This window comes from Arvicola amphibius, chromosome 5, assembly GCF_903992535.2.
Source record: "Arvicola amphibius chromosome 5, mArvAmp1.2, whole genome shotgun sequence".
NCBI lineage: Eukaryota > Metazoa > Chordata > Mammalia > Rodentia > Cricetidae > Arvicola > Arvicola amphibius.
The window spans coordinates 56,965,808-56,992,196 of record NC_052051.1 but is presented as its reverse complement, the minus strand read 5'-3'; the positions used below and the strand labels follow the sequence as shown (position 1 = coordinate 56,992,196).

Sequence of the window (26,389 nt, the reverse complement as noted above, 5' to 3'; positions counted from 1 at the left end):
AGGTGCCCGATGCCTAGATACCTGGCTTTATAGCTTCGGGGGTCTCTATGGCAATGGCTGCCCTGGAAGCGGGATCCGCTGTCAGGACAGGGACGGACAGGTCGAAGGAGACCGCCCCTGACCCCCACCCCTTTGTGGGCCACGAAGTTGGGGAGCGGCTCCTCCTCCGCGCTCCCCTGGGAATGCGGCGGCGGTTGCGGGGCGGGGGCGGAGGCTGCTCGCCGGGGGCCACATGCACCCGGCGGGGCCAATCCTAAAATCGCAGTCTTCTTTCCCCGCCCCGCCCCCCGCCTCCTCCTGAGTCGGTACCCTCCGCTGCTTAGAAACTGGCGGGAGCTCTTGCCATCGGTTCTAGGTTAATAGGATTGGGACCCCCATGAGGATAGAACTGGACAATACAAGAGCTTGATTGGGGTGGGGAGCAGCAAGATACAGAGGAGTAAGTTGGGACACGAAGCGTTTGTGCTTCGGACTGAGGGCGCTCAGTCTGGCTGATAACTGCCATCCAAAGTGCAGCGAATCAATCACATACAATTGTGCCTCCCGCACACGCTCACTCAGAGAAGGGCGGGGGTGCGTTCTCCAATCTCAGACGTCTCCAAACCTGACAGCGCTCCCGCATGCCAGTTCCACGGTCTCTGTGGAGCAGGCTGACTAGACACTGGCCGCTCTGATCCAGGGCAGGTGCCTTAGGAAGGACCTGAAAGTGTGCAGACACTAGGACTATCTGGGCACTACCTCCCAGGCCCCTCCAAGACAAGCTATGGTCCAGGAAAGGGCAAAAGACAAAAGCAAGAATTCCCCCGACAGGGCTGGTTCTCTTGACCGTAAAATCATCTCTAGGCCACAGAACTCTAGGCCTGACCCCTAAAGAAAGGGGGGTAAGCCTGAGATCCATTTTCGATCAACAGTATGAAGCCACTGGATAGCCTCTTCCTTTGGAGAACCAGCTGCTTGGCTTTAGGGCGGAGGGAGGGGAGTACTCAGCTGAGATGTGTTACAATGAGTGCCTCATAACTTCCTAGGTCCAGAGAGCATGAGGATAGCTGGAATGGAATTTAATTGCAGAGTAAGTGAAGGGCTAGGGATTTTTGCAGCTGGTAGAGTATTTGTCCAATATACACAAACTTATTGGTTTGATTCCCAGCCAGTGCTGAATGAAATCAGGTGTGGCACTGCACCTGTAACCCCAGCACTTGAGAGGGAGAGGCAGGAGGAGGAGAAGTCACAGATCATCCTTGGCTACATGAGACCCCGTCTCAAAAGAAAGAAAGAAAGAAAGAAAGAAAGAAAGAAAGAAAAAGTGAACTACTGAATCAGCTACTAAATTTATAGACATCATGAGCCCATCGTTGTGTTTCCAGCAACAGGAAATACAGATGTACCAACTGGATCCTGAATGAATGAGATTCGCATTCTCAGTCAGGAAGACAAACCCCAGGATATGACGAGGGGAGGGTGTCATCCAAGGATTGACTACATCTGCCAAATACAAAACTCAGGCAGCCAGTGGAAGGAAGCATGGGATGATGGGAGAGAGAGGGATCTGGGGTCTTCTGAAGACAGCAGCTGAGGTGGTTGGTCCTCCAAGGACGAACGATGTTGTGCTACTAAGCCATAGGAAGATAGTCCAAACAGAGGGGTTACAGAGACAAGGGCACCAGACAGGGACAACTGCAGAGAACAATGTTGAGGGTTGTGTTCAGGGGTCCTATGCTGTAAGGGACAAGAGACTCAGTGAAGAACTGAGGGGTCCCCAGCTTGGGCAGGGCAGGAATATGCTTTGTAGAAGACTCCCGAGGCACAGAATTCTAAGGAGGACTCGCTGCTGGAGAAAGTATAGAAGGTCCCCGGGAGCCCCTGTGTTTTGCAGAGCTCCCAACTCCAGGGATGTCCACCATGGGCTATGTCGTAGAGCAGGGACTCACACTCTTCTTTGCCCTCTGGGGAGCATTGCGAACTGCACACCCTGTGAAATGAGCCCCCACGCACTTCTCGGCAGGAGAGCTAGGTCTCAGCCTGTGGCGTGTACTAGCAGTGTGTCACTCCGGGCCTACAGATCCTCATCTGTAAGAGGAAGTGGAGACTGAGAGCTCAGCCCCCTCCACTCAAGGCCCGGGAGCCAGTGATCGAGACAGCACAACACCAGTAGAGGGTAGTTGCCCCCACCTACGATCAGGTGACGCTCTCCACTGCCAGAAAGGGAACAGGGACATCCTCCCTCTTTACCCAGCAGAAGAAAGGCTTTTTAATCCCTTTAGGACTCAGTTTCCCCTGTCTGTGTCATGCAAGAAAACACTTTCTTCCCTTCTGTCCGCCTCCGGGATCAGGAGAAAGGTTAGACTGTGAACCACTAGGAGGAGAAAAGCAGCAAAAACCCAGATGAGGGCGTTGGCCAAGTCCTTCCTCCCAGTGGACTAACTCAGCTTTGTTTATGGCTCAGTCGCCTGTGGCGGGCGGGGTGGGAGTGGGGGATAAGGGGAGATAGTTGATCTAGTCCCCTAAGAGCCTCGCTCTGACTGTGCTGACTTCCCAGAGAGCAGCGAGCCCCAGCCTCAGGCCCTACAGCCCCTGCTCTGACTTTCTTCCCAAGGCTCACTGTGTTCTGAACAGAACAGCCACCGCAAAGCTGAGACTTCACTGGAGCACAGAGGCACCGACAGCCGGAATTAGAAGCTGTCGCTTAGGGAGCTGAAGGCTGACAGGAGAAGGAGTGGCACTGGCAGGGGGCAGGCAGGCACTTCACACTTCTCCCCTCCCACCTGCCCAGCTTCTCCCCCTGCAGGCCCCAGGCTGGCAAAAGGGCTTCCTCCCAGAGGTGCCTCAGTCTGCATGTCTGTCTGTCTGTAACTGCCCCTCCCCGCCCCCTCTTTTCCCCCTCAAGTGTCACCAGCCCCCTCACCCTGTCACATTGCACTAGCTAGCTCCTGGGGTTGAGCCTAGTGGCACGTGCCTGGGAGCTGCAGAGAGCTGGGGGGTGGGGTGAGTCAGCAGAGGATCTTGTACTGAGTCAGCCATGGGACTGCTAAGGGGTGAGGACCCTTCTCTATGCAAAAGGTAAATGGAGATCATGATGAAGAAGGAACCTGGCCCTGGCCCTATGGCACAACAGGGATGGAACCCAGGTGGCTTTCACCTGCCCAGTGCTCAAGGGAGAGCATCAACTCTTCCTCTACACATTCCCCATGGCCAGAGAATAACTTCTCCCCAGGTCCTAGAGACAGTCCGGGGGGGAGGGGGAGAGCACAGCCCTTTTAGCATCAGACTGAAAGCAGGCAAGTGGGTATCCAGACTGCTTGAGGAGTCATTCAGGGGATGCTTCAGAAGGCAGGAATGTACCCCCTTCCCATTCCTGGGCTCCTCAGTTCAATACTGGCTTGGCAAGAGGAACCTGTGGTTTCATGGGTATTGACTGTGGCTGTTGCCCAGTGGGTATGCTGGCTATCATGGATACCCATGGACCTGGCTCACTGAGGTCCCCTCAGTCTGGATCCTCACCCCCACAGAGTTCTAACCCCAGGAGATAGAAGGAAAGGGGGGGGGGGGAAGACTTCTGGCAATGGGTTGAGGTCAGGGCATTGTTCTGGGGTATAGATGCCCCACCCTGGTGGTATCCAATGTGGCTATGACAGGGAAGCTGGCTGACAAATGCCAGGCTTTATCAGTATAAATGAACACACTTTAACTTTGCCCTGTAGTCAGGGACTGGTAGGGACCGCTGAGGTCAGGCCCTGAGAGGGACAGGGGAGGGCATCCCTGTTCATTTTCCAAAGGCACAGGTGCTCACAGTTAATGACATCTGTTGTAACTCTCTGATAAGAAAACAACCTCTTCCCAGAATCACCCCACCCTACCAGTCCCATCTGGGATTTGGGATGGAGCTGTAGGTGTCGTGAATGGTGGCCTCAAGCCCTGCCTTCAGCAAGAGCTAGAGTTAGCCACGACAGTGGCAGGTCCCCGAGCATGTGAGCATGTGTTCACTCTTCTTAAAGAGGCCCAGACAGCCTAATGGTTTGGGGTTACGAAGAGGGTGGGGTGCACTTTTGTACTGGTGTCTTCTGCTCCAGCCCTGAGAGTAAAGACAAGGAAGGGCCACATCTGTGTGAGAGCAGAGAAGGGGAAATGACATCATCCTCCAATGGTTCTGGCACCAGGGCCAGAAGACAGGGAAGCAACTCCTGTTTAAATCCAGAGGCAAGGCCATTTTACCGAGCCCTAGAAGGTTCCCAAGGGACCCACCCCCATTCCCTTTCAAGCAGCTTCATTTCGAAGGCCTTCCACTCCCCTGCTGACTTTTCCTAAGGGAGAATAGAGACCAGCCTAAGGCAGGAAGTTTCAGGTTAGGGGTCTTTTGGTAGGCAGAGGAAGGAAAAAATAAATAAACCACATAAATCCAGGAAAGGAAATGATGATGAACCCCTCAAGCAACCCACCTGATAGGGGTGGGGTGCCAGAACGGAAGTGCCAGACCGAGACCCAGAAAAAAGTGTGGACCCAGGGTCAGAGGTGGGAGAGAGAATACCCGAGAAGCTAGAGTCTCCTTCGTCACCCCAGTGTTTGAGCAGCTGAGGAGCCACCTGTCATAGGCAGGAGGTGCAGGCAGGGGCTTTTGCCGCCACCCTGAAAGTAGCCACCCCCAGAAAGTTTCGAGGCAGCGCCAGGCTCTGCCTTAAGGAGCTGGCAACACTCTGTTCTCAAGGCAGGCCCGAGATGTGGCCTGGAAGCCTTTGCAGGGTGCTACATCAAGGCAGGAGGCTTCGATTGGATTCTGCTGGAGCCACAGGTCCAAGAGTAAAGGTTCTAGGGAGTAGAGCCAAGCCTCCAGGAAAGGAAAATGAGCTCCAAGTGGGGAGTGGTTGGCTGCACACTAGGAAAGGCAGAGGGGAGACCAGATCCAATTTCTTCTCTCTTGGCCCATGCTTCTTGGCCTTCAATGGGTACATAGCTCTATGGGTGGGATGGACAGAAGAAGCCACCTTAGAAAAAGACTTGGCTTCCAAGTGGGCTCTTTGTCCTGATGGTCTGTTCTTCCTGCCTTCATCTGGATGAGAAGGGGACTGCAGTACCCAAGGGAGCCACGAGCTCCCATGGCCCCCGAGTATTAATTAGGGTCCTTTTCTTCAAGGGGCTAGAACCATGTTTCAGAGAAGGGTGTGGATATCCTTGCTGAAATGTCTGAGTGAGGTGGCGGCATCAGAGGCGGCTCTCCTGGGTGTCTGCTTTGTTCGGGAATGATTCCTGTGGACACAGCTCCTTAGCAGCCTCACAGGCCCTCTCAGGCTGGTCCTCTGTTCCAGAGGGGAAGCAGGCCTTGAAGCAGGCCCTCACTGATTCCTTTACTTCAGTCTCCAGGCCCTTCATCCTGGCCTCATACTCAGCCAGCGCCTTCTCCTGGAACTGAAGAAACAGTAGGGGCCACTCCCTGGGTCAGGAAGGGGTCCTGCCCACCCACCCCCAACCCTATGGAGTACTAAGATGCCTAGTCACTCAGAGCTCCCAGGAGACTGGAGTAGATGGGAGTAGTGAAGCCCATCAGAGAACCTCCCAGGCGAAAGATCAAGCAAAGAAACCCTTAGAGATGTCTCATTTGAAAGGGCCTCGGGACACCATGAGAACCTGCCTGTGACCCACTGGTCAGATGTGATGGTCCCCTTCCCTGACCTCTTGCCCAGAACCACTGGGGTTGGGCCGCATCCTACCCTAGAGCTTATTGGGCTCCACTGGGGCCAGGACAGAGATCTTCTCACCTGCTTTTCCAGCTCCCGGATCTGCTCCAGGCAGGCTGTCTGCTTCCCTTCCAGCTTCTCCTGGTGCCGCTCCAGGGTCTCTGTCATCTGGGTAGGGGTGAGAGGCAACGTTGGAAGCCAGTTCTAATCTCAGCTAGCCAGCAGTGAGACTCAGGACAAATTCCTTAACCTCTGGGCAGGGTTTCTTGTTTTTTGCAATTTGTAAAATGAGGTAATAGTACTTGGCTCCAGGGACTGTGAAGGATTACATGCGACAATCACAGGAGGCACTTGGCCTACATCCCACAGGACACAAGGTCAGGCCACAGGAGGTGCAAGGCCTGTTCCTGCGGTCAGCGATGCCCAGGGAAGGAGCATGTGGTCTCTTCTAACAGAGCTGTCCTTCCTCTTTCCATTCCACGGCACCTCAGGAAGCCTTCCTCACCCACCCCATCCAATCCCATTCTTCCATGACTGGCTAACTCGTGTTTTCCAGACAGTTTCCTTCAGACTGGCACCCCAGCCTGTATACACAGGCCAGGACCTCAGAGGACTTCCTCCCATTCCTAGCTGCATGGACGCTTCTGGACAACAAGCCATAAGGGCTCCAAGGAAGGACACCCACATAGCCACACACACCTTTGCGGAGAGTATCTGGGAAGGATTCAGCCCTACATACCTGCTTGATAGCCTGTACCACTTCCTGGATGTGGGAGTTGTTAATCTCTCTCTTGAGCCTGTTGATATAATTGGAGTTTTATAAAGGGACCCTCCTGGGGGACAGGTAGAGTCCTAAGGGTTCGACAAATAAGAACTCAATCCTTGAAGCAGCAATGAGCAGAGAGACCAGCATGGAAGATGGAGGGGGTGGTACTGGGAGCCCTGGGGCCTACCTACTTCCTCCCTAAAACACACTGACTTAAAGGCCTCCAGAGTGCGCCCAGGTGGGGAGCACAGACGCCTAAGTGGACAAGCTGCTGTCCCCGGGTGTCATCTCCCCTCTTTGCCCACGGTTTCCCTTCCATTGCTCTCTCGGCTTAAGCAGCGTTGGCATCTGTGCTTTGCTCAAGGGAGACTCTCAGAGATACAGCAGGGGGACCGACCAACTTGTTAAGGGCCAAGAGAGAGGCAGATCTGTGTAAAGCAAGTTAGGATCCCTTGTAGGGAGACCCCCCTTCCAGCTAGAGGAGGACCTGCTCAGCTGGGCCCCTCCTTCGGGGTTTACCTCTCTTGGGCCGCCTTGTCTGTGGTGACTTTGGTCATGGCCTGGATCCGTTCCAGCCTCTTGGCCTCCAGTCTTTTCTTCATCTCTTTGGTGTCACTGCAGGGAGACAGAGAGAAGGAGATATTCTGTGAGCTGCAGCCTTTGCCAGGAGGGAGGAACAGACAGACATTGGAGGCGGTCTCACATTTCTGAGGTCTCCTTGAAGATCTTGAGTTCAGCAGCCTGTTTCTCTCTGGCCAGCTCCATCATCTTGGCGATTTGCTGCGAAGGAGGAAGGACGGGCTTAGTGAGAAGCCTTTGACCTTGCAGAAGGGGTGGGGTCGGTTGCTTCTGCCGCTGCCACGTCCCACACCTCGGTCACGTGCTGCTCCTTGCGCTTGAGGACCGAGCGGTACTGCTCCTCGCCCTGCTGCTGCAGCTCCTGCTCCAGCCTATCCTTCAGTTCCTGCACGCGCGGGTCCGCAGCCTCGGGAAGCTCGCTAGGCCCGACCACGACAGTCTCCTCACAAGGCAGGATCCTGTGAAAAACACGTGGGAACAGGCCTTGAACCAGGAGCCAATACTCGAGGGGTGGGGGTAGAACACCGTTGAATCCTTTACCTCTTTTTGCGGGAACCCTTGCCCGGGCGGATCTTGCAGGCAGCTCCTGGAGCACCGAGTTCTGCCAGCTGTGCGGTGCCACGCTGCAGCAGCTCCTCCCAGCGCCGGGCTCCACGCCGCTCCAACTCTCGAAGCTCCTTCTCATGTCTCCGCTGCAACTTCACCACGCCCTTTAGTTCCTGCAGCTCCTCCAAGCTGGCTGTCTGTGGCTCTGAAGAGTACATGGTTATGGAGTCAAGCTGCCCAGAGTTTCCTCCCTGCCCTGCTGCCCGACCCCCAAGGCTCCAGGCCCACCTCCCAGATCCTATCCCAAGATTACAGAGCTCAGCTGGCCTTACCTGCCACTTCTTTGGTAGCTTCCTCCTTGGCCTTGGCCCCCGGTGCTGTAAGAGCGCAGGACCGGACTATCAGGTGCCTTGGACAAGGCACCTCCGTTTGGTTCCTGCAGGGTTGCAGTTTGCACCCTCTGCAACTACCCCTTTCTAGTGCTGAGGCTCCAGACCTGGATCTTCCCTCCCCAGATGAAAACGTTAGTCCCTGGGGGACTATGAGTGCGGTGGCAGAGGCGGAGAGCCATACACCATGCAGGTGGACCCGGAACTACGTACCTGTCGACCCGTTGCCGGCCGGGACTGAAGCCCCATTGGACTGTCTGGCAACAGGAATCACGGATGAGAAGGGCTTCTGGGTGAAGACAGCCTGTCAGAAAGGCGACTCTAACACCCCTCTCCCTGAGCAGGGGACGCTGCCCCTCCCCACACATCCCTCAGCTGGTAGAGGGCTTTCGTGGGAGGACAGCCGGTTAGGAAGGCGGCTCTAACCCCCCTTTCGGTGAGCAGGGGACGCTGCCCCTCCCCACTCATCCCACAGGCTTTTGGCAGTAGTCTAGGTAACACAGACCTCAGGCAGACTTCCTGTCACCTCCTTGAGCTTCATAGATTTCTTATCGTGGGCATTGAAGTACTTGATGGGGTTGGCGAGAGCCACAGTAAGATCTGGGAAGCACAGCACACGACCAGCCTGGTACATGTGAAGCTGGACCTGGAAAGATCTGCCTACCACCCTTTCTTGTTCCCCGTGAGATACTGGCTTGATAAAGGGAGAGCGAATGGACAGTGTGGGGCCCCTGGCACGCCACAGGTCTCCTACCTGCCCACGTGTCGGGCACATAGTCCTTCATCTCCAGGAAGACAAAGAGGGCAGGCATGGTAAGAGGCATGTTGCTCTCGCTGCGCAGGCACAAGTGGTGGTATCCTATTGAACAGGACGAGGGGGATGGCAGTGGTAAGTCTGCCCAGAACTGCATACAAACAGCACTTAGGATGTCTGGCTTTAGAGTCAAAAGCCAGGGTCCTAAGCCTAAGGTGATGCTTCCCTACGGTGTGACTTTGGGCAGGTTAAGCTAACTCTCCGGGTTCTCATCCGTCTGCCTCGTGTGTTTATTATGAGAATGTGTTGTAAGCTCCTCACACATTTTTATTAATGTATTTACTGTGCGTGTGCACGCAAGCACAGGCACGTGCAGAGGTCGGAGGCTCTCTCCTTTCACCGTGTGGAGCCCAGGGTCAAACTCAGATCATCAGGCTTAGCAGCAAGTGCCTCTACCCGCTGAGCCACCTCCTCAGCTCCTCTCACACACTCTAAGTGCCCGTGGATGCCAGCTGCTCAGGAATCTGTAACTGGCTCCAAAAAAGCTTGGGCATTCTGTTCGGTGGGCAGAGTTCCCACGGGTCAGGTTCCTGGAGAAAGCATTTTGTCCCACTCCTTAGACAAGATGGTGAGGCTGCAGAGACCCTGCCTGAAGCCCCCGCCCCACCTCTAAACGGGATACTGGTCTTGTCTCAGAGTCTTGGCAAGTCATTAAGAGGTCCATTCCTTACCAGAACGCAAGGTATTGATGGGGATGATTCGGTGTCCGAGAAATCTGTTCCCTTCTTCCATCACAGCTATCCTAAGGGAGGCCAGTTCAGGCAGCAAGATCTAGAGGTAATTTATGACAGGAGAGGCTGAGGAGTGGACACCAGGGAGCCTAGCTTCCCTTCGCCATTGTCTCCAGAAGTCTCTGTGCCAGGGTGAGAACCTGGCAGCCTTACCAGAATGGTGAGGATAGGCAGAAGCCATGCCCTATAGCACATACAGGCATCTTACAGTTTGTGCCAGGCTCACATGGGGAAAAGGGCTCGATATGCAGCCCAGGACAGTGAGCCCCATGCAAATAGCCCTTGGCAACTTTGCCAACCAGTGTCCAAGCAGACAAAAGAACCTCACCATCCCCTTACCCTGGGCAGGGAGTTCATGTTTCCATCCCTAATCCTAATGAGTACACACTCTCCCTCCAGGATGCGCGTGCACACATACACACACACACACACACACACACATACACACACGCGCGCGCCTAATGACCTTGAGTTTGGGACATCTGAAAGTCAGAAAGCCATAGAGAAAGGACAGAGAGAAATGGTGGGTCAGGAGCCCCTCTCCCATTGTTTCCTCTTATCTGTAAGCAAAGGCCAAGAACTAGGGACAAGCTCCAATGCCAACCCCATCCCAGCACCTTCTCAAAGACAAAGGGCTCCTCTTTCCAGACAGGATTGATGGAGTTAGTAGTAGGTGACAGCTTGGTACGAAAGCGCCTCTTGGGGTCCCCTGGGAGGCCAAATATTTCCACTTCCACATAGGTACGAACACTGCGTTCTGACAGGAACTGCCCAGAGATCACCTAAGGGTGAGGACCCAGGGGAGGGCCAGCATTAGATACCCTGCTTAGGTTGGTTCCTAAGACAAAAACAGGCCTTTGTCTCCATAGGGCTAAGTACCTATTGTGGGTATTAAGAAAATCCCCTTTCAGCTCTGGCCATCAAATAGAAGCTGTGTGACTCAAGATTGACAGCCAAGTTTTAAGGTCCTGGGTGCTTCTGGCACTCAGGGGAGAGGTGGGCCACCTCAGACAAAAAGGGAGCAACAGAACATTTTCCCCCTGGTTTGGAGCCTGGGCTCCTGCTGCCCAGCATAGACCAATTCCTCTCCCCTCCCCCAAAGGAGCCTCAGCCCTTCCCTTGGTTTCCATGGGGACCAAGAGGCAGACTCCAGTGTTGAGGAGGAGGCAGTTTCCAAGGCAACTTGCTATTGCACAAACTGGCTGGGGCTGAAGTCTTCAGGATACCAGGGAAGGGGGTTGGGGCAGAGGGCTGGGCTTCTAGGCTTTCCTTCTCCAGAGCCCAGCCCTCCCAGTCGCTGGTCAGCCCTGGGCCTTGCCGTAATGGAAAGGGTGGTGGCTACCACCACATCAATGCGGTCCACCGAGAAGGGGTTGAACTGCTTGTCCAGCCTGCGCATGAACTCGTGCTTTAGGAGGTATCCACTCTGCCCGTTGAACTCAAACAGTGCCATGTTCTGCTGCATTGGCAGGTCTGGGGGTATGAGAGGGCACAGTGAGGAGGGTGGAGTCCGGATCCACGCTCAGTCTCTTTCCAATGCTTTCAAGCCTTGCTTGCCTTGGGAATGGGGACATTTGGGTAGATCACGAGGGTGAGAGCTTCTCATGTCCCATCCCAGGTCCTTGGGGTATCTAGCCTCTCAGGAAGGGAGTCAGTCTTCAGCCTAGAGTCAGCAAGGAGCAACGCCCTGACTGGGCTACAAACTCGCAGTGGACCTGGGATAGCTGGCACAGGTGTTTCCAAAAACAGCCAACAGAGCAGCTAAAACCCATGCCAGCCTTGGTGGCTTATGTATGTTTTGATAGATGAACAGCTGACCAGGCATGAGGGAATGCTCCCCTCCCCAAAGTGCTCACACACCAACCACAGCAAGCTCCCAGAGCCTACCCAGACACCATACCCGGTATGCTTCAAAGATCCCCCAGGGAAAGGATAAAGATGGGCTAGTCAGGGCCTGGGGAGGGTTCTCCGAGTCTAGGAGGGCTCTTACCCATTGTTTGGAAATTGAGGGCAACCATCTGGCACCCAGCATTCCAGAACATCTGGGGCATGTAGTTCGAAGAGTCCATGCGTGTGCCCTTGGGGTACACTCGGCTCATCTGGCGTTTATTGTAGCTGTTGCTGAGTATAGGATCTGGCCAAGGCCACTTGCACCAGCAGGACCCCAGGCCCGCCCCGCAAGCCCCATCCCACCAGGGACCTCGGCTGGTGAAGCCTCAAGGATACTCCACAAACTGCATCGAGGACTTGGAGAGCAGCTCGTAGGCCTTGAGCTCCGTGAAGGAAGAGATGACATAACTTCTGTTCTTCTCTGTTCCAGGGAGGAGGGGAGGGGAGGTCCACTTTAGGCTGTTCTCTCTCTCTCTCTCTCTCTCTCTCTCTCTCTCTCTCTCTCTCTCTCTCTCTTTCTTTCTCCCTCTCTGGACAGGGTTTCTCTGTGTAGAGTCCCAGCTGTTCTGAAACTCAGTATGTAGTTTCTAACTCAGTATGTAGTTTCTAACTCAGAGACGCACCTGCCTCTGTCTCCCCAGTGCTAGGATTAAAGGCATGCTCTCCCAGGAACCCTTACCTCCAGTACCGTGGCTCCTAGACTTGGGGCAGCATTTGGTATAATTTAGGCCTGGGAACTACAAAACTTTAGAAAACTCCAGAAGCCCCAGACAGGCCTGGCTAAGGTGGCCTGTCATAACGACCTGCCTGTCACTGACACACTCCAGAACATTCCATCTGCTGCCAAGTTCTTCAGTCCGATGCTGGGAGCCATTGCCACTTAAACAAGCCCTTTGTCTGACTCCTCCACTGAGTATTTATAGACAAGGACCTTAGTGCAAGGAGGGGGCAGGTCCCCCTTCCTTTCGTCCCACTCACCAGGCCACTCTTGAACGAGGTCAGCCCTCGCCTGATCCCAGCCTGCCTTCTCTCCCCCATTTTCCTGTAGTAACATACGTACGCGAAGAGAACTCAAAGGAGATGAACTTGGTGGGCTGGATGTAGTTGACCAGGCTGGACATTTCCTCATAAGCTGTCACCTCCAAGCCTGCTGTGCCCTAGAGATCAAGCAGGGGCGTGACTCTGTGCGGTGGCACCCAGACTGCAGTCCATGCCCACCGGAGAGCATCAGAACGGAGATGGCAGAGGAACTGTCCACACTCACCTCATCAGACTGCATCTTCTTTATCTCTTCTTCATCCAGGCTTCCTGACTCTTCCTCTTCCTCCTCGTCCACCTCCTCCTCTGCCTCAGTCCGGTCCTCACCGGTCCATACTGCCACACACAGTTCTATTAGCGGTGACTCTCCCCAAACCCCACCCCATCCTTGTAATTCACTCACCTGTGTCGTCGTCCTCTATGGGGACACTAGACGGGCTGTTGCCCTCAGCCTCCCCACTAGGCTTCTGCTCATCAGGGGAGCTGGGGGATGCTGGACCAGAAAACTGGTTCTTCTTATTCTTAATGAGAATCTTGCCCCGGAGGTCCTCAGGGCTGGGCAGGGGGATGCCAGGTTTCAGCTGTGGAAAGGGAAAAGGGTGGGTGCCATTGCCTCTTTTTTTTTTTTTTTTTTTTTTTCGAGACAGGGTTTCCCAGTAGTTTCTAGAGCCTGTCCTGGAACTAGCTCTTGTAGACCAGGCTGGCCTCGAACTCAGAGATCCGCCTGCCTCTGCCTCCCGAGTGCTGGGATTAAAGGTGTGCGCCACCACCGCCCGGCTCCATTGCCTCTTTTATGGTGTGTGCTCACTACTCCAAACTGTGTCCCTCTGGTACAGACCTGTCTGTTGGCTCACTTCCCACCATTCTCAGGTCCTGAATTCCCACTTGACCAAAATGACCTGTTCCTTGGCAGTCATGTCTCTTTTACCCGTTCCTTATGACTAGAATGCGCTTTCCTCATGCTCACTGAGCCTTTGTCAGCTTCCAGATTTCACCTTAACCATCACATATCTCCAGGAAGTCTTCCCTGATCCCCTAACTCCAGAGCACTGTTTCCCATAGCAACCACTGGCTGTAATTGGCCTGGATGCTTGAAAGAGGGTCAGAAACCTGGGGCAGCAACTGGAGAATTCAGCTTTGTTTTATTTTGTCCTTTTTGTTTGTTTGTTTTAGGTAGGGTCTCACATGCAGCCCTGAATGGCATGAAACTTGAGATTTTCCTGCCTCAGGCACTTTTTCTTGATAAATGCCAGCACTAGGAGACCCTTAATTCTAGCATATTCTCTGACACATAGTAGGTGACAGGAGCCCAGACTCATAATCCAACCAAAGAAACTCAAGTGTCTCTCCCCTCCTGACCCGGTTCCACCTTTCTCCAGGTTCATATGCCCCCCGAAGACTGCACTCACAGGAAATTTTTCCAGGGGTTCTGTGAGTAGGGTGTCTCCAAACATGGTCCTGCAGTACTCTGCCATCTTAGCCTGTTGGCGGGGTCTGGTAGTAGTGAGCAAAAGTAAAGGAAGGGGTTATTGCTTAGCTCCAATTCTCTTGCCCATCGTTTGTGCCCTGACAGCTCAGATCAGGTGCCCAGGAAACAGGGGAGGGAGGGACACAGGAAGGAGAAGCTGAAATCCTAAGGAGGCCCTATTGAGATCAAAGGGCCTGGGACGGTGTGGATGGGGTTCAGGCAAGAGGCTGCGGGGCAGATGGAGAATGGAGGCTGACTTGGCCTGGGTACGCACGAGTCCACGTGATTTTCAAATGACAAGATGACAGGATAGGGGGAGGTCTTAAAGGCACTTTCTGCGATGGCCTCGATTGCTTCCTGGAGGGGAAAGGAACTCTGTAAAGAGGGTATCCCCTCCTTGTGGTGCCCCTCCCCATAGTGCCTCCCTCAGTTTCAGCAAAAGCGTGAAACTAGGTAGCCAGTAGCCTCGAAGCAGCTTGAGGCCTTCCAGCGAGTCCCTGCCCTCGGCTTTGCTCCCCTAACTTCAGAAGGCTTCTCCTCGGCCCCTTTCACCGCAATTGCTCTCCATAGCCCAAGACCCACCTTGAACAAGATATCTGTGGTCATGGTGAAGCCATGGGTGATGATGGGCTCCTCATCGGGGGGCTTTCCCTTCCAACAGTCTAATTCTACACAGCGGCAGCCAGACAGCAGCACCTGGCGGTACATCTCAGCCGAGGAGAGGCCTGAAAACTGGCCAGCTGAGCCGGCAGAGAGAAGGGGCGAGGATGTCACTCCCAGCCAGGCTGAGTCCCCTCACAACCTCACAGTCTGTCCCACCAGCAAGCATCTGTGGAGACTCCAGAGCCTAGGACCCACCTGTCAGGTAGGTATTGTGGGAGGAATTGATAAAGTAGTGATTCAGGGGCTGTGTCATGTCCTGGTGGAGCAGCAGTGCATTGTGGTCCAGCATACTGTTCTCTGGGCCACAGAGAAACCAGACCATGCCCTCTGGCGACAGCTGGCCTGCAAGACAGTGGACAGCAGGCAGTCACAGCTGCAGCTCAGCTCCCAGGGCGGATGAGACTACAGGAAGTAGGGGTTCCTCGGTCCTCACCCCTCTGCACATTGATGCCGCTGGGTTCGTACTTGTCGATGAGGGCCTGCACCTGCTCAGGCCGGGCAGGTGGGAAGAGCAAGGAGTTGAGGCGAGAGTCTCGCTGCTTCTGGTTGATGAATTTGGTCAGGTGCTCCTTGGTCATGTAGGGTTTAGCTTTAGCGTGGCTGCAGGCCGGGAGAAGGGCACAGATGTTGTCTTTGGATCTAAAGGTTCTTCTCTTGGAAGGGAGGAAATGCCTTCCTAAACACTGTTCCTCCATGCCCAGCCCAAGGAACTCACTAAGAAGTGAAGATCTCGTCTATTTCTGGCCGAGGACAGAGACTCATGAGGAAGCTCTTGTATACAGACTCTGGGAAGTCCTCAGGATTGATAGCGTCATTCTGGAAGAACCATCACCTTGTTATCCTCTGTCTCAGCTGCTCAGAGCTAAGACTCACCACAACCTACCCCCAGTCTGGGAAAGGTGGCCTGATCAGAGAGAGTCCGCAAGGTACACAGGCAGCAATCGCAAGGGCACACACATCTCAAGGGGCTTGCCATCTGGCGGCAGTACCAGCTAGCTGGCTTGCTTTGGCAATGATTTTGGATAATGGCTAGCTAGTTCTGTAGCTGGAACAGGATTGGAACTAAGTGTGAACGTAAAGAGGGTAAAATGTCCTAAGCAAAGGACGCTGCTTTCCTGCCTGAGTAACAGGCTTTCTTTTCTTTTTCCCTTCCTAAGTGAAGGACAAATTATCTGAAGAAACTGTTTGGACATAAACAAATGTGCACCTGATAGTAGAGCCCTGAAATATGAGAAGAAAAACCTGACAGAGCCGGAGGGAGAAATAAAACAATTCAACAGTAGCAGAGTATTTGCCTAATATGCATGAGACCCAGCACACACACACACACACACACACACACACACTGCACATACACACACACCACACATACATATACATACATACATATATATAAACACACACATGCACCACACCACACACATACATACATACACATATGCATACACACAAGTGCACACACACCATACACACACACACACACACACACCACACACACACACAAAGAAACAAAACACAAGTAATTGGGAAAACCAAAAGAGACATACACACAGTGATAAAAATCGACTTCATCAAAATTTAAAATATGTATGTTTATAAGGATATCATCAAGAAACTGAAGGCTAGCCTGAGCTAAGAAAGGAAAGAAGGGAGGAAGGTTGGGAGGAAAAGAGACAAGGACAGATAATCCACAGAATGAGATAAAATATTTACAAACCGATTGTCTGTTAAGTGATAATTCAACAAACAAAAGCTAACCCAAAGGATGAGGGAGTGACTTGACTGTTCAAGTACCTGCTGAGCAAGCATGGGGGCCTGACTCAGATCCCAGCAGCACATAAACACTGGTCTCAATGCTGTGTGGTCTGTAGCCCCAGGGCTGAGAATAGGCAGATCCCTGAACTCATTGCTAGCCAGTCAAACATAAGCTCTAGGGCCAATGAATGCCTTTCAAAAAATAAGATGGAAGTTGGGGAGCCAGCTCTGTGCTTAAGAGCCAATATCGACCTTCCTGAGGACCTGAGTTCGATTCCAGGCACCCACATCAGATGGCTCACAGCTGCCTGAAATTGCAGCACTAGGGTTATCTCGTGCCTCTGACCTCTGAGGGCAACTGCACTCCTGGGCACATATCCTCACACAGACATAGACACACAATTTGAAAAATGAATAAAACTTTAAAAAGTAAGATGGAGAGTGATCGAGGACACCTGACAGCGACCTCAACCTCCACACATGTACAAACTCACGCGCACACACACATACATACACCATAAACACACTTGCATACAAAAATTTAAATTACAGATAGATGACAAATGTAAAATGATGTGTCTGCAAAGGAGATGTGGAAACAATCGAAAAGTACATGAAAAGATGTCCACACGTCGCTGGTTATTAAGTAAATACAAATTAAAATCACAATGAGATACCATTTCTTTCCCATTAGGATAGTATAAACAAAAGGCGGACAGTAGCCACGTTGGTGGGCTGTGGGGAGATTGAAACCCTTATTCAGTGCCGGTAAGAAAGGAAAATGGTGCAGCCACTCTAGATAAGTTTTTCAGTTCCTTAAAATGGTAACTAGAGTCACCCTATAACTGAACAATTTCACCCGAATGTGTGTATCCAAGAAGGCTGAAAGCAAAATCATGACAAATTGCGTAGAGAGGCATTATTTGTAATAGCCCCAAAGTGGAGGGAAACCAAGTCTCTGTCAACATGGAATATAATACTGTATGGAATATAATACTGTAATACATATTTAATATAATACTGTATGGAATATAATACTGTAATACATATTTAAAAAGAAGAAGCGCCGATGCTGCCATGCCGACAGATCTTAAAAAGACTGTGCGGAGTGGATAAAGGCCAGTCAAAGACCACAGATTGTATGAGTCCCTTGACATAAAATATCCAGAGACGGAGAATCTGCAGGAATAAGAAAGGAAGCAGGCAGATAGTGCACACAGACCCTGTGCTTTTCTTTGTGTTTCTCCAGAAAACAAAGCAAACGTTAAGTGCCCTTCAGGATCACACTGGAAAATCAACACAGCCTTGCCTGGGAGGTGAGGGTCTCCCGCAGCCCAGCTCCGCCTCCGAAGCTGTCAGGGGCCTCTATTGGGACACACAGGAAGCAGACCAATAAGGACTCAGCTAGGGATGGGAGCTCAGGAAAGAGGGTGGGTGGGTGTTACTAGATGCAGGCAAGTGGTAAAAACCTTAAGGACGACCTCAGGAGTCCAGCCCACCTTCTCCTCTGCCTCAGCTTTGCCTCCAGGGTGACTGGCCGCGTGTGGAGTCACAGTGTTGTAGAAGCTAGGCCTATAGGTGTGACTGGCCGCGTGTGCGGTCACAGTGCTGTAGAAGCTGGGCCTCTAAGGGAGTATTCCTCATGTGGCTCATAAGGATAGATGCTTAGAGTCTCGGTTTCACTTATTTCTACTGCCCTAAATTCTTGCCGGGAGAAATGTTTCACAGGGTGAGGGTTGTAATTACAAGGGCACTGGCCAAGGTGGACAAGGGCTTGAGGACTAACACCACTCCCAGAGCCAGGTTTGAACCTTGGCCATGAGCCGCATCTACGCAGAGAGCTCTGTTTTTGGTAAATCACATAAGACATCTCATGGGGTGACCCTGCTTCTGACTTGTAATTAAAAATTAATTGCTTAATTAAAAAGAAGTGGGAAATGTGTTTCTGAATTGAGCTGAAGTCTGTGCCCTAGCAGCTTCCTCCCTTGGCCCTGCTCCTCTCCCCCAACACCCTGCAGAGCTGGTCCCTTCCTGGAACTGTCAGATCCCAAGGTCTGTCTCCTGTCCCTCTTGACCCCATCTCGCTCCCCGCTCCCGGGAAGATGAGAGCATCCGACTCCCATTCCAAGGCTAGAAGACTTGCCATGTCTGCTGTTGTCCCCAGCATTGCCTCTAGCACTCCTGGAGGCCGGTCTGGCTCTGAGCCCAGTACTGCACCCGCCTGCCCCGCTCCCACCTTTACGCCTAGTGTCAGCAACCAGAAGTTCTGGGTTAATTGGCTTTGGGAGCTATTGACAGGATAGTGATGCCATTTCTGCTCTCCCTATCTATCACTATGCCTGCCCATGTTTTGTTGTTGTTGTTGTTGTTGTTTTCTGGTGGGAGTGAGAATTAGGAGATTGACTCGGGGTGAAGAACTACTCACCTTGCCCTTTGCAAGGTGACAAGCACTGAGGGCAGCTTCTACGCGTTTGCGGTCAGCAGGAAACATCTGGAAAAAACTGAAGGGGCAAAGAAAAATTCCAGGCAGCAGAGAAGTCTTGCCTAGGAAGGGAAGGCCTGGGGAGCTGGGCGGCAGCCAGCGGGAAACGCAAGAGACTTACTTCTTCACAGGAATCTTTCCTTCAGGATTGAGCTGCATTTTAAGCTTCACCAGGCTAGAGGGAGAGACAGCAGTCCGTCAGGCTGGGGGCTGGCAGACCAACCCCTTGAGCTCAGGCAGGTACTTACATTTTGTCTAGGAAAGTGCTGCGGGGAGCGTTGGCTGTCATCGGGTGTTTGGTGAGAGTCAGTACATCCTCAGCCCAGTCCTGCACAACACAGAGCCCAGAAGTCACACTTCCGAGCACAGGTGCCCCTGAGTCCCTCCACCCAGGCCCGTGACTCTCGCAGGAGGGCCAGGCTGTCCCAAGTGCCAACACTCTACCCATATGTTGCCAGTGCACCTTGCCCACGTTCTCCTTGTAAGAGACAAAGTTGTGGAAGGTGAGGTCCACCATGTCAGGGCCCGACACCACTGTGAGCGCTTTCAGCAGGAAGTGGTTATCTGGGAAGTCCATGTTGAAGACCTCCCTGAGTTTCTGGCTCTGAGGAAAGCAAGGACACAGCAAGGGTCAGAGGTGAGCTCTCAGTCTTGCCCAAGAGGTCTTTTCCTTTATCTCCTCATCTGCCACTTGAACTGCAGGCCACTGGGACAGAATGGCCATGGAACCTAGGAACTGGGAACTATAGGCCTCAGTATCCCCTTGCCCCTGGCTCCAGCAACTGCCATGGGAAGGGGAGGCCCATAGGAAGAGATTGGCTAAGACAGTGGGACCTGGAAATTCTGGGAATTTTGTTTGAGGAAAGATTCTTAGCTCCCTAACTCAGGAAATCCTGCTTCCTACTGTTAATCGCTTCAATCTTCTTACCAGCTTTAGGAAAATGTAGGCAAAGCAGTCACCAAGCAGTGCGGAGCGAGTAGAAAAAACACTTCCCAGACAGTCTGGCATAGTTAGGGACAGGGATTGGCTCCTCCTCCATTCCTGCCATCTCCACTGTGCCCACTTCTCAGGCTCAGTCCCCAGGCGAGCTGAGCAGCAGCCACCACACCGTTCCTCCTTGGCCTGAGCTAGAATCCTTGCTGTCCAGCAGCCCAGGACCCAGTCACCTGGTCCTACAGATGGGCGTCCCACCCCCAGGAGAGACTTATTCTTTGCTCTGTGCAACTGGTAGCTGCTTCTGGGCCCACTTACCTTGGGTATCTTGGCAAACTTGCCAAAGCGAGTGTCTCGGATGCTCGTGATATCCAAAAACTCCATCTCCTGGCAGCAGTTCCCAGCAAAGCAGGGTGGGGACACAAAAATCAAGTCGAGAATGACGACCAGAGTGGCCAGAGCTTCCACACTGCTTCAGGTCCTAGCTGCTGCCTTGTCTGTATGCCAAGGCACCTCTAGACTATCTGGACCCTCCCCTCCCTTCCTGCTCTCTGTTTCTCTCCGTTCCTTCTCTGGAATAAGAGCTGCAACCTGCACCATCTTCCATCCCCCGGGGCCTTCTTCTGTTGTTCTGTCTGGCTGCTGAGCCTGTCCTCTGAGTGCTGGGCTCTGATATGGCCTGGAGCCACCCATACGTCATTGTCTTTCAGCTCAGCAACCAGTCTTTCCCCACTCTCTCCAAGGCTAGTATACTAACTCAGAGCTGAGTAGGTCCCAGGCATTCCCGGAACCAGGTGGCTGCAGCTTCCCTCCCCTGCCCATGAGAGCTCAGGAGCTTCTCTCCCCAGCCACTCTCTACTCCCCTACATCCACGCCTCCCCCCCCCCCATGCCACTAGGGGTCTAGGAGAGTTCATTGGTTCAGTTGGAGCTGAGGGCAATGTTGGGTAGAATCGTACCTTACTCTGATATGTCCAGTATAAGTAATAGCCCTTGGGATCCACACGGAGGATAACTGGGGAGGCAATTGAAGTTTCCTGTAGAGAGAAAGGGTCAGCTCTTTGCTCGGAGATCTCAGGCCAAGTTCCCTGGCCCAGACCAAGGATTCAGACAGAGACCGTGTCCTTTCTAGAAACTTGAGGACATTTCCCGTCGTTCTCTGAGCTAATGGTGTGTAGGGGGGAGGCCTTGAGGATGGGAGATAGAATATGTCGAGGAGAGGTGGCACACTTTCTGGACCCCAGAAATGCCTCGATCTCTCTGTGTTCTCAAGGGTCATGATTCCACCAAAGCTCTCCCTAAGATTCCTTGCTACTGTCCCAGAAAGCTTGGCCCAGTGGGAAAGAACTTGAACTCCAATTTGCACAGCATAGGCCCTGTACGATACAGAAGTCCTTCCATCCAACCTTGAGCACGGCCTACCCCTCCCATCCAAAGAACCCAGAGAGACTCCAAGTCTCTTCCCACCTCCAGAGTGAAGTACCCAAAGTCTGAACTGTCTCCAAAGACCAGCCCACACCTCGCTCCTTCAGAAAAGGCTTTTCCTGAACTGTGTTGTTGTTGATATATGGAGTGTGTGGTCAGGAACTGGTTCCCAGGTGTAAAAACACACCTGAGAAATCCCTATGAGCTCAAGGACCCCGGAGCAGTGAGCCTTGAACTTGGAGTTTGCAGAATAGGTACACTAATGAATGAGTGAGCCGGCCTTCTGAATTCCTGCTCTCCTCACAGAGTACATAGGCCACCTTCTATTTTATAGTCTTTGCCGACATAAACAAAACATTACAGCTGAAGATTCCAAGAATCCATGATTATTGCTGCTGATGCACCAGACCAAATATGGGGTCTGCCAAGAAAGTGATACAAGAAAGGGTCCCACAGTAGAGGTCATTAGCGCATGGGGGAAATAGCTTGTCAAATGGCTGATTTGGAAAAGCTGTACAGTGAGTTCTGCGTTCTTTCCTTCCCATGGGGAGGTGAGCAGCACTCTCTGACCTGAAGACTCTTTTGTGTGGAATAGAGGAGACTGGGAAACCCAGCAGGTGCCAGGTGGGCTGCCTCTGAGTGCCAGCTGTGGCCCTCTGGGGTGAGACTTCATCCTCAGACCTTGCTGGGGCAGCAAGCAGTGTATTTGCTGGACCCAAAGTGAACTCATGGGTGAGGGATGGGTGACGGGCCCAGGGCTTCACAGAGAAGAAACTGGTGATGGGAACTGAAGGAGTAATTGTGAGTGATCCCCTGAACAGAGGCACTGTGAGATTTCAAACAAGTGAGCCCCAAGACGGGGGAGGGGGGGGGAGCGTCTCTCCAAAAATCATCAAAAAGATTACCAGAGGAAGAATAGTTGTTTTGTTTTTTTAGATTGAACTTCTGGATGTTTTTTGGAGGGGCTTTGCATTTCATAATTTTTCTTTTTTTTAAATTGTTTTTATTGAGCTATATATTTTTCTCCTCTCCCCTCCTCTTCTACCCTCTCCCATGGTCCCCACACACCCAATTTACTCAGGAGATCTTGTCTTTTGAAGAATAAGTTTTAAGGTCTGTCAGGCTTAGAGATTCCAGCCAGTCGTTGACAGTGTATATTTAAGAATGAACTCCCACATCTCCCTGTGCCCCACTTAGAAGGACTTATAAAAGAAAGAGCTGAGAACCCAACCATTAGCCTTCCTAGGGAGCTGAGACCCCACCATCAGCCTTCAAAGGGAGCTGAGAACCCCACCATCAGCTCTTCCTAGGGAGCTGAGAACCCCATCATTGGCCTTCCTAGGGAGCCAAGAACTCCACCTTCAGATTTCCTAGGGAGCTGAGAACCCCACCATCAGACCCCTAGGGAGCTGAAAAGCCAACCATCAGTCCTTCCTAGGGAGCTGAGAACCCCACCATCAGCCTTCCTAGGGAGCTGGGAACCCCACCATCAGCCTTCCTAGGGAGCTGAGAACCCCACCATCAGCCTTCCTAGGGAGCTGAGAACCCCACCATCAGCCTTCCTAGGGAGCTGAGAACCCCACCATCAGCCTTCCTAGGGAGCTGAGAACCCCACCATCAGCCTTCCTAGGGAGCTGAGAACCCCACCATCAGCCTTCCTAGGGAGCTGAGAACCCCACCATCAGCCTTCCTAGGGAGCTGAGAACCCTACCATCAGCCTTCCTAGGGAGCTGAGAACCCCACCATCAGCCTTCCTAGGGAGCTGAAACCCTACCATCAGCCTTCCTAGGGAGCTGAAACCCTACCATCAGCCTTCCTAGGGAGCTGAAACCCTACCATCAGCCTTCCTAGGGAGCTGAAACCCTACCATCAGCCTTCCTAGGGAGCCTGCGGTTGTCCTTACCTAGTCCTGAAAGGAGGAGAGTGGAACACAATGCTGAGCCAAGGTTGGAGTTTCACTTCTTGTTTGTTTCTGGAACAGGACTGGGTTTTGTGGGGACCATCGGACTATTGTCCAAGGCTAAAGGTCATGTCTGATAGCTTGCTGAGTTTCTTCCCATAGCTAGGAGAGGTTTTCCTTTTAAAAACGGTTTTGAAGGGGCCGTGGGAGACTAAACAGAGTCAGGTGTTGTATCCTTTGCACTACAGTTATCAATCTAGTGGGCTATATCCCTTTCATAACCTAACTTGGCTCAAAGCAGCCCAAGAACAGAACCTGGCTCATGGGTCATGTGTCCTGAGACCAGGCTTGGGACATTCCTACTCATGCAAGTCAGGATCCAGGGATCACACAGTGCTCTGGCTTGGGGAAGTGAATGGGTCAACCAGCACACACACACACACACAGAGAGAGAGAGAGAGAGAGAGAGAGAGAGAGAGAGAGAGAGAGAGAGAGAGAGAGAGAAGAGAGGAGAGAGGAGAGAGAGAGAGAGAGAAGAGAGAGGAGAGAGAGAGAGAGAGAGAGAGAGAGAGAGAGAGAGAGCCACACAGCATTCCCTACCTCTAGCGACCCACTGGCCACTCAGGTTATACACAATGCCCAGAGGAACTGAGAGTAGTCACTTCACTTTTCACTGTGAGTCACCTCTCTCCTTCCATAGGCTCCTAAGACACCTCCTTGTCACCACCATGCTAGCTCCATGCCACACCAACCAAAACACTTCTAGGGAAACAGAAAACATCTCATCCCAGGGCATCATCCCCACAGTTGGAGCAACAAGATGCCTTAACCTAGCATGGCCCCAAAGGCTCTAAACGCAGATTCCCCTTATTGCAACAGAGGAACCAAACGAGCCAATTCAGGGAGCTGAAGTAATACTTGTAGGTGACCTCCTGAATGCCACGTGCTGTTGGAAACCCCAAGCCTTCCTAAGGCGAGTCTAGGGCTCTCTTAAGGGGGCCTAGCCTCCCTGAAGGACATTCATTTATTTATTTATTTATTTATTTATTCATTCATTCATTCATTCATTCATTCATAGATCAGGAGAGTCTGTGGTTAGTGGCAGCATTTTCAGGGCCCAGAAGGACCAGAGTCCATTTAGGAAGGAGCAGACTCAGTGGACTTGGGTACAATGCTGTCTTCCCCTTCCCTGTAGACAACTTACAGGTAGTAGCAAGTAGAAGGCTGAGTTGAGCCACCAAGGGGAAGCAGAAGTCAGTTTCCTTTCCAGGCTCCAGACCCTTTAGCCTCAAGTTTCCACAAAAGGTCCACAGCCCTTTTGTGATCGCCCCCCATAGTAATAGCTTGAGGAAGAACATGGCTTCCTTGGGACAAGACACATCTTATTCTGTGGATTGGGATGGTCGAGCTGGTTATGGGCCTTCTGCCAGAGCAAACTTGGGGTGTCTGGGCTGGGAAGAGGGCCCAACTGACCTCTTTTCTTGCCCTTGCAAGGCTCGGTGTGTGTGTGTGTGTGTGTGTGTGTGTGTGTGTGTTTCCCTGCCAACACTGAAATTACTAGAAACAAACCTTCAGAGATTTGAAAAAGGGCAGATCAGGTCCAAAGAGATCACCTTTTCTGATCCTGTGCCCCCCCCCCGGGACACACACGCACGCACACGCATGAACACACACACAGGCACACAGTCCATCTCCTCATTCCCAGATACCCAGGCTTCCCGGCAGCAGTCAGGGACACCACCCTCACCCCAGACTTGTTTATCTAGGCTGTTGTGCCAGCTGCCTGGCCAAGCCACACAGGCGCCTGGATGCTGGGAGAGAGACATAAACCAAGCTACCCGTTCTGCAAAGCACCCAAGCTACCCAGCACCCACCACCCCCAGGGCCCGTCCCTACTCACATCGTCCCATTTGATGAAGCGCTCCCCTTGGCTCAGATACGCCTTCACGGTAGGGGGTGACAGGACAGGGTTGAGCAGTGACATGATGCCCAGTGTCCCTCTTTGGAGAGGTTGGGCAAATACCAGCAGACAGGAGGGAAGGAAGGAGGGTGAACAGGAGGGGAAGCTAGACTGGGCTCACATGGCACCCGCCCAGCACTGGTCCGGAAGTCAGCATGCTCTTATAGCCTGCAGGGTGGCAGTGGCTGGATGCGGGACTCAGAGCCCCAGGCAGGGATCTGGTCGATCTGCCTTGTAAATGAGCCTCCTCCTCTGTCTGAAATAGGGGTCTGCCATAGCTTCTTCTGCCCGGGGGCTGGGCTCCTCTCCTGGGAGTCCCTCCCCACCCTCTGCCTCAGCACTTCCTGTTCTGGGCTTCCTTAGCTGGGCTGTTGTGAACTGAGGGGCAGGTCATGCGGTCTAGAAGTCCTGAGGCCAGGGCCTCCGCTACAAGGAGAGTCTCTCAGATTTGACCCAAAACGCCTGGGAGGGAGTGATGCGAGGCGTTGGACGGTAGGAGATGCCATTCTAGAGCCTTGGAATGAGGTGGAACACAGAGAGGGCTCTAGGGAAAGGGTCCTCCACAGAGCAGGGTGGGAACACACTGGAGGTGGGAGTCAGGGATGGGCCAAGGCCCAGCTGGCATCGAGTGTTTTGAATAAGCAAAGTTACCCGAGCACCCAGCTCCTCTTTCTCAATGCTTCCTCCCAATGAAAATGAGGGTCAGGTGAAGCAATATGCCCCTCACCCATGACGGTTCTCTGGGCCTTTGAGCTTCTCGGAGAAGGCCTAAGGCCTTCGCTGCGCTACACAGCCTGGAGAAGCCCTTTGCCACCAGCCTGCCTCGAGTGCTCTGTCCCCCACACAGGGACTCTAGGGGCCAGAGGTTCCGGAAGGCAGGAGCAGGCCTGCTCTAGACCCTGCTCAGGGTGTCACGATCCTCACACTGTCCCTATCTACCCCAGAGGTTCAGTCCCAGCCCAGCTTGGCCCCAGCCACTTCCTCTTACCTAACCCACTCTTATCGAATGTCAGCCCAGCTGGGGAAGGCTAGAGGCTCTACCCATGGTTTCCTTCCCCTCTGAGACACTGGCTCTCTGCAATAGGTTTCATCAGTGGTCTTTGTGCCACCCCTGCCAACTTGGAGGCCTCCCCCCTGCCCTGGAATTACCTCTGCAGGTCAGAGCAGATGTGGGAGAGTGGGGATGGGCACAGGGAGGGCAGCAGAGATGGACAAGTTAGTATCAGTGAGAATCGAAGGTAAAACCAGGGCTGTGGCACATGCCAGTTGTCCCAGCACTTGGAGGGGGATCAGGAGTTCAAGCCAGCCTGGACTACAAGAGAGCCTGTCTCAAAAAGGAAAAAAACGGGGGGGTAGTGAACACTTCAGAGGAAGCTAGCTCAGA

At 52.9% G+C, this 26,389-nt stretch overlaps 1 protein-coding gene across 4 annotated transcripts; it reads right to left on the bottom strand.

The window, feature by feature from the left end:
* Nucleotides 1–4,181: 4,181 nt before the first annotated feature.
* Nucleotides 4,182–25,319, bottom strand: Plcb2 (phospholipase C beta 2). Of its 4 annotated transcripts, none has more exons than XM_038329965.2 (32): nucleotides 24,946–25,319; nucleotides 20,680–20,757; nucleotides 20,040–20,108; nucleotides 19,251–19,391; nucleotides 19,036–19,115; nucleotides 18,909–18,962; nucleotides 18,731–18,806; nucleotides 15,266–15,366; nucleotides 14,984–15,150; nucleotides 14,746–14,892; nucleotides 14,470–14,627; nucleotides 14,162–14,244; nucleotides 13,829–13,913; nucleotides 12,823–13,000; nucleotides 12,646–12,755; nucleotides 12,442–12,538; nucleotides 11,718–11,802; nucleotides 11,482–11,606; nucleotides 10,810–10,964; nucleotides 10,109–10,273; nucleotides 9,432–9,531; nucleotides 8,701–8,805; nucleotides 8,452–8,546; nucleotides 8,160–8,250; nucleotides 7,890–7,934; nucleotides 7,552–7,762; nucleotides 7,304–7,469; nucleotides 7,136–7,212; nucleotides 6,952–7,047; nucleotides 6,406–6,463; nucleotides 5,748–5,834; nucleotides 4,182–5,397 (listed from the first exon to the last, which is right to left on the bottom strand). In XM_038329965.2, the coding sequence occupies exons 1-32, from the start codon at nucleotides 25,027–25,029 to the stop codon at nucleotides 5,194–5,196; spliced, it is 3,573 nt and encodes a 1,190-aa protein (XP_038185893.1). In that variant the 5' UTR covers nucleotides 25,030–25,319; the 3' UTR covers nucleotides 4,182–5,193. The 4 variants fall into 4 exon arrangements, with proteins under 4 accessions (XP_038185893.1, XP_038185894.1, XP_038185895.1 ...); XM_038329966.2 differs by having other exon boundaries at nucleotides 8,160–8,235; XM_038329967.2 differs by having other exon boundaries at nucleotides 8,160–8,232.
* Nucleotides 25,320–26,389: the final 1,070 nt, after the last annotated feature.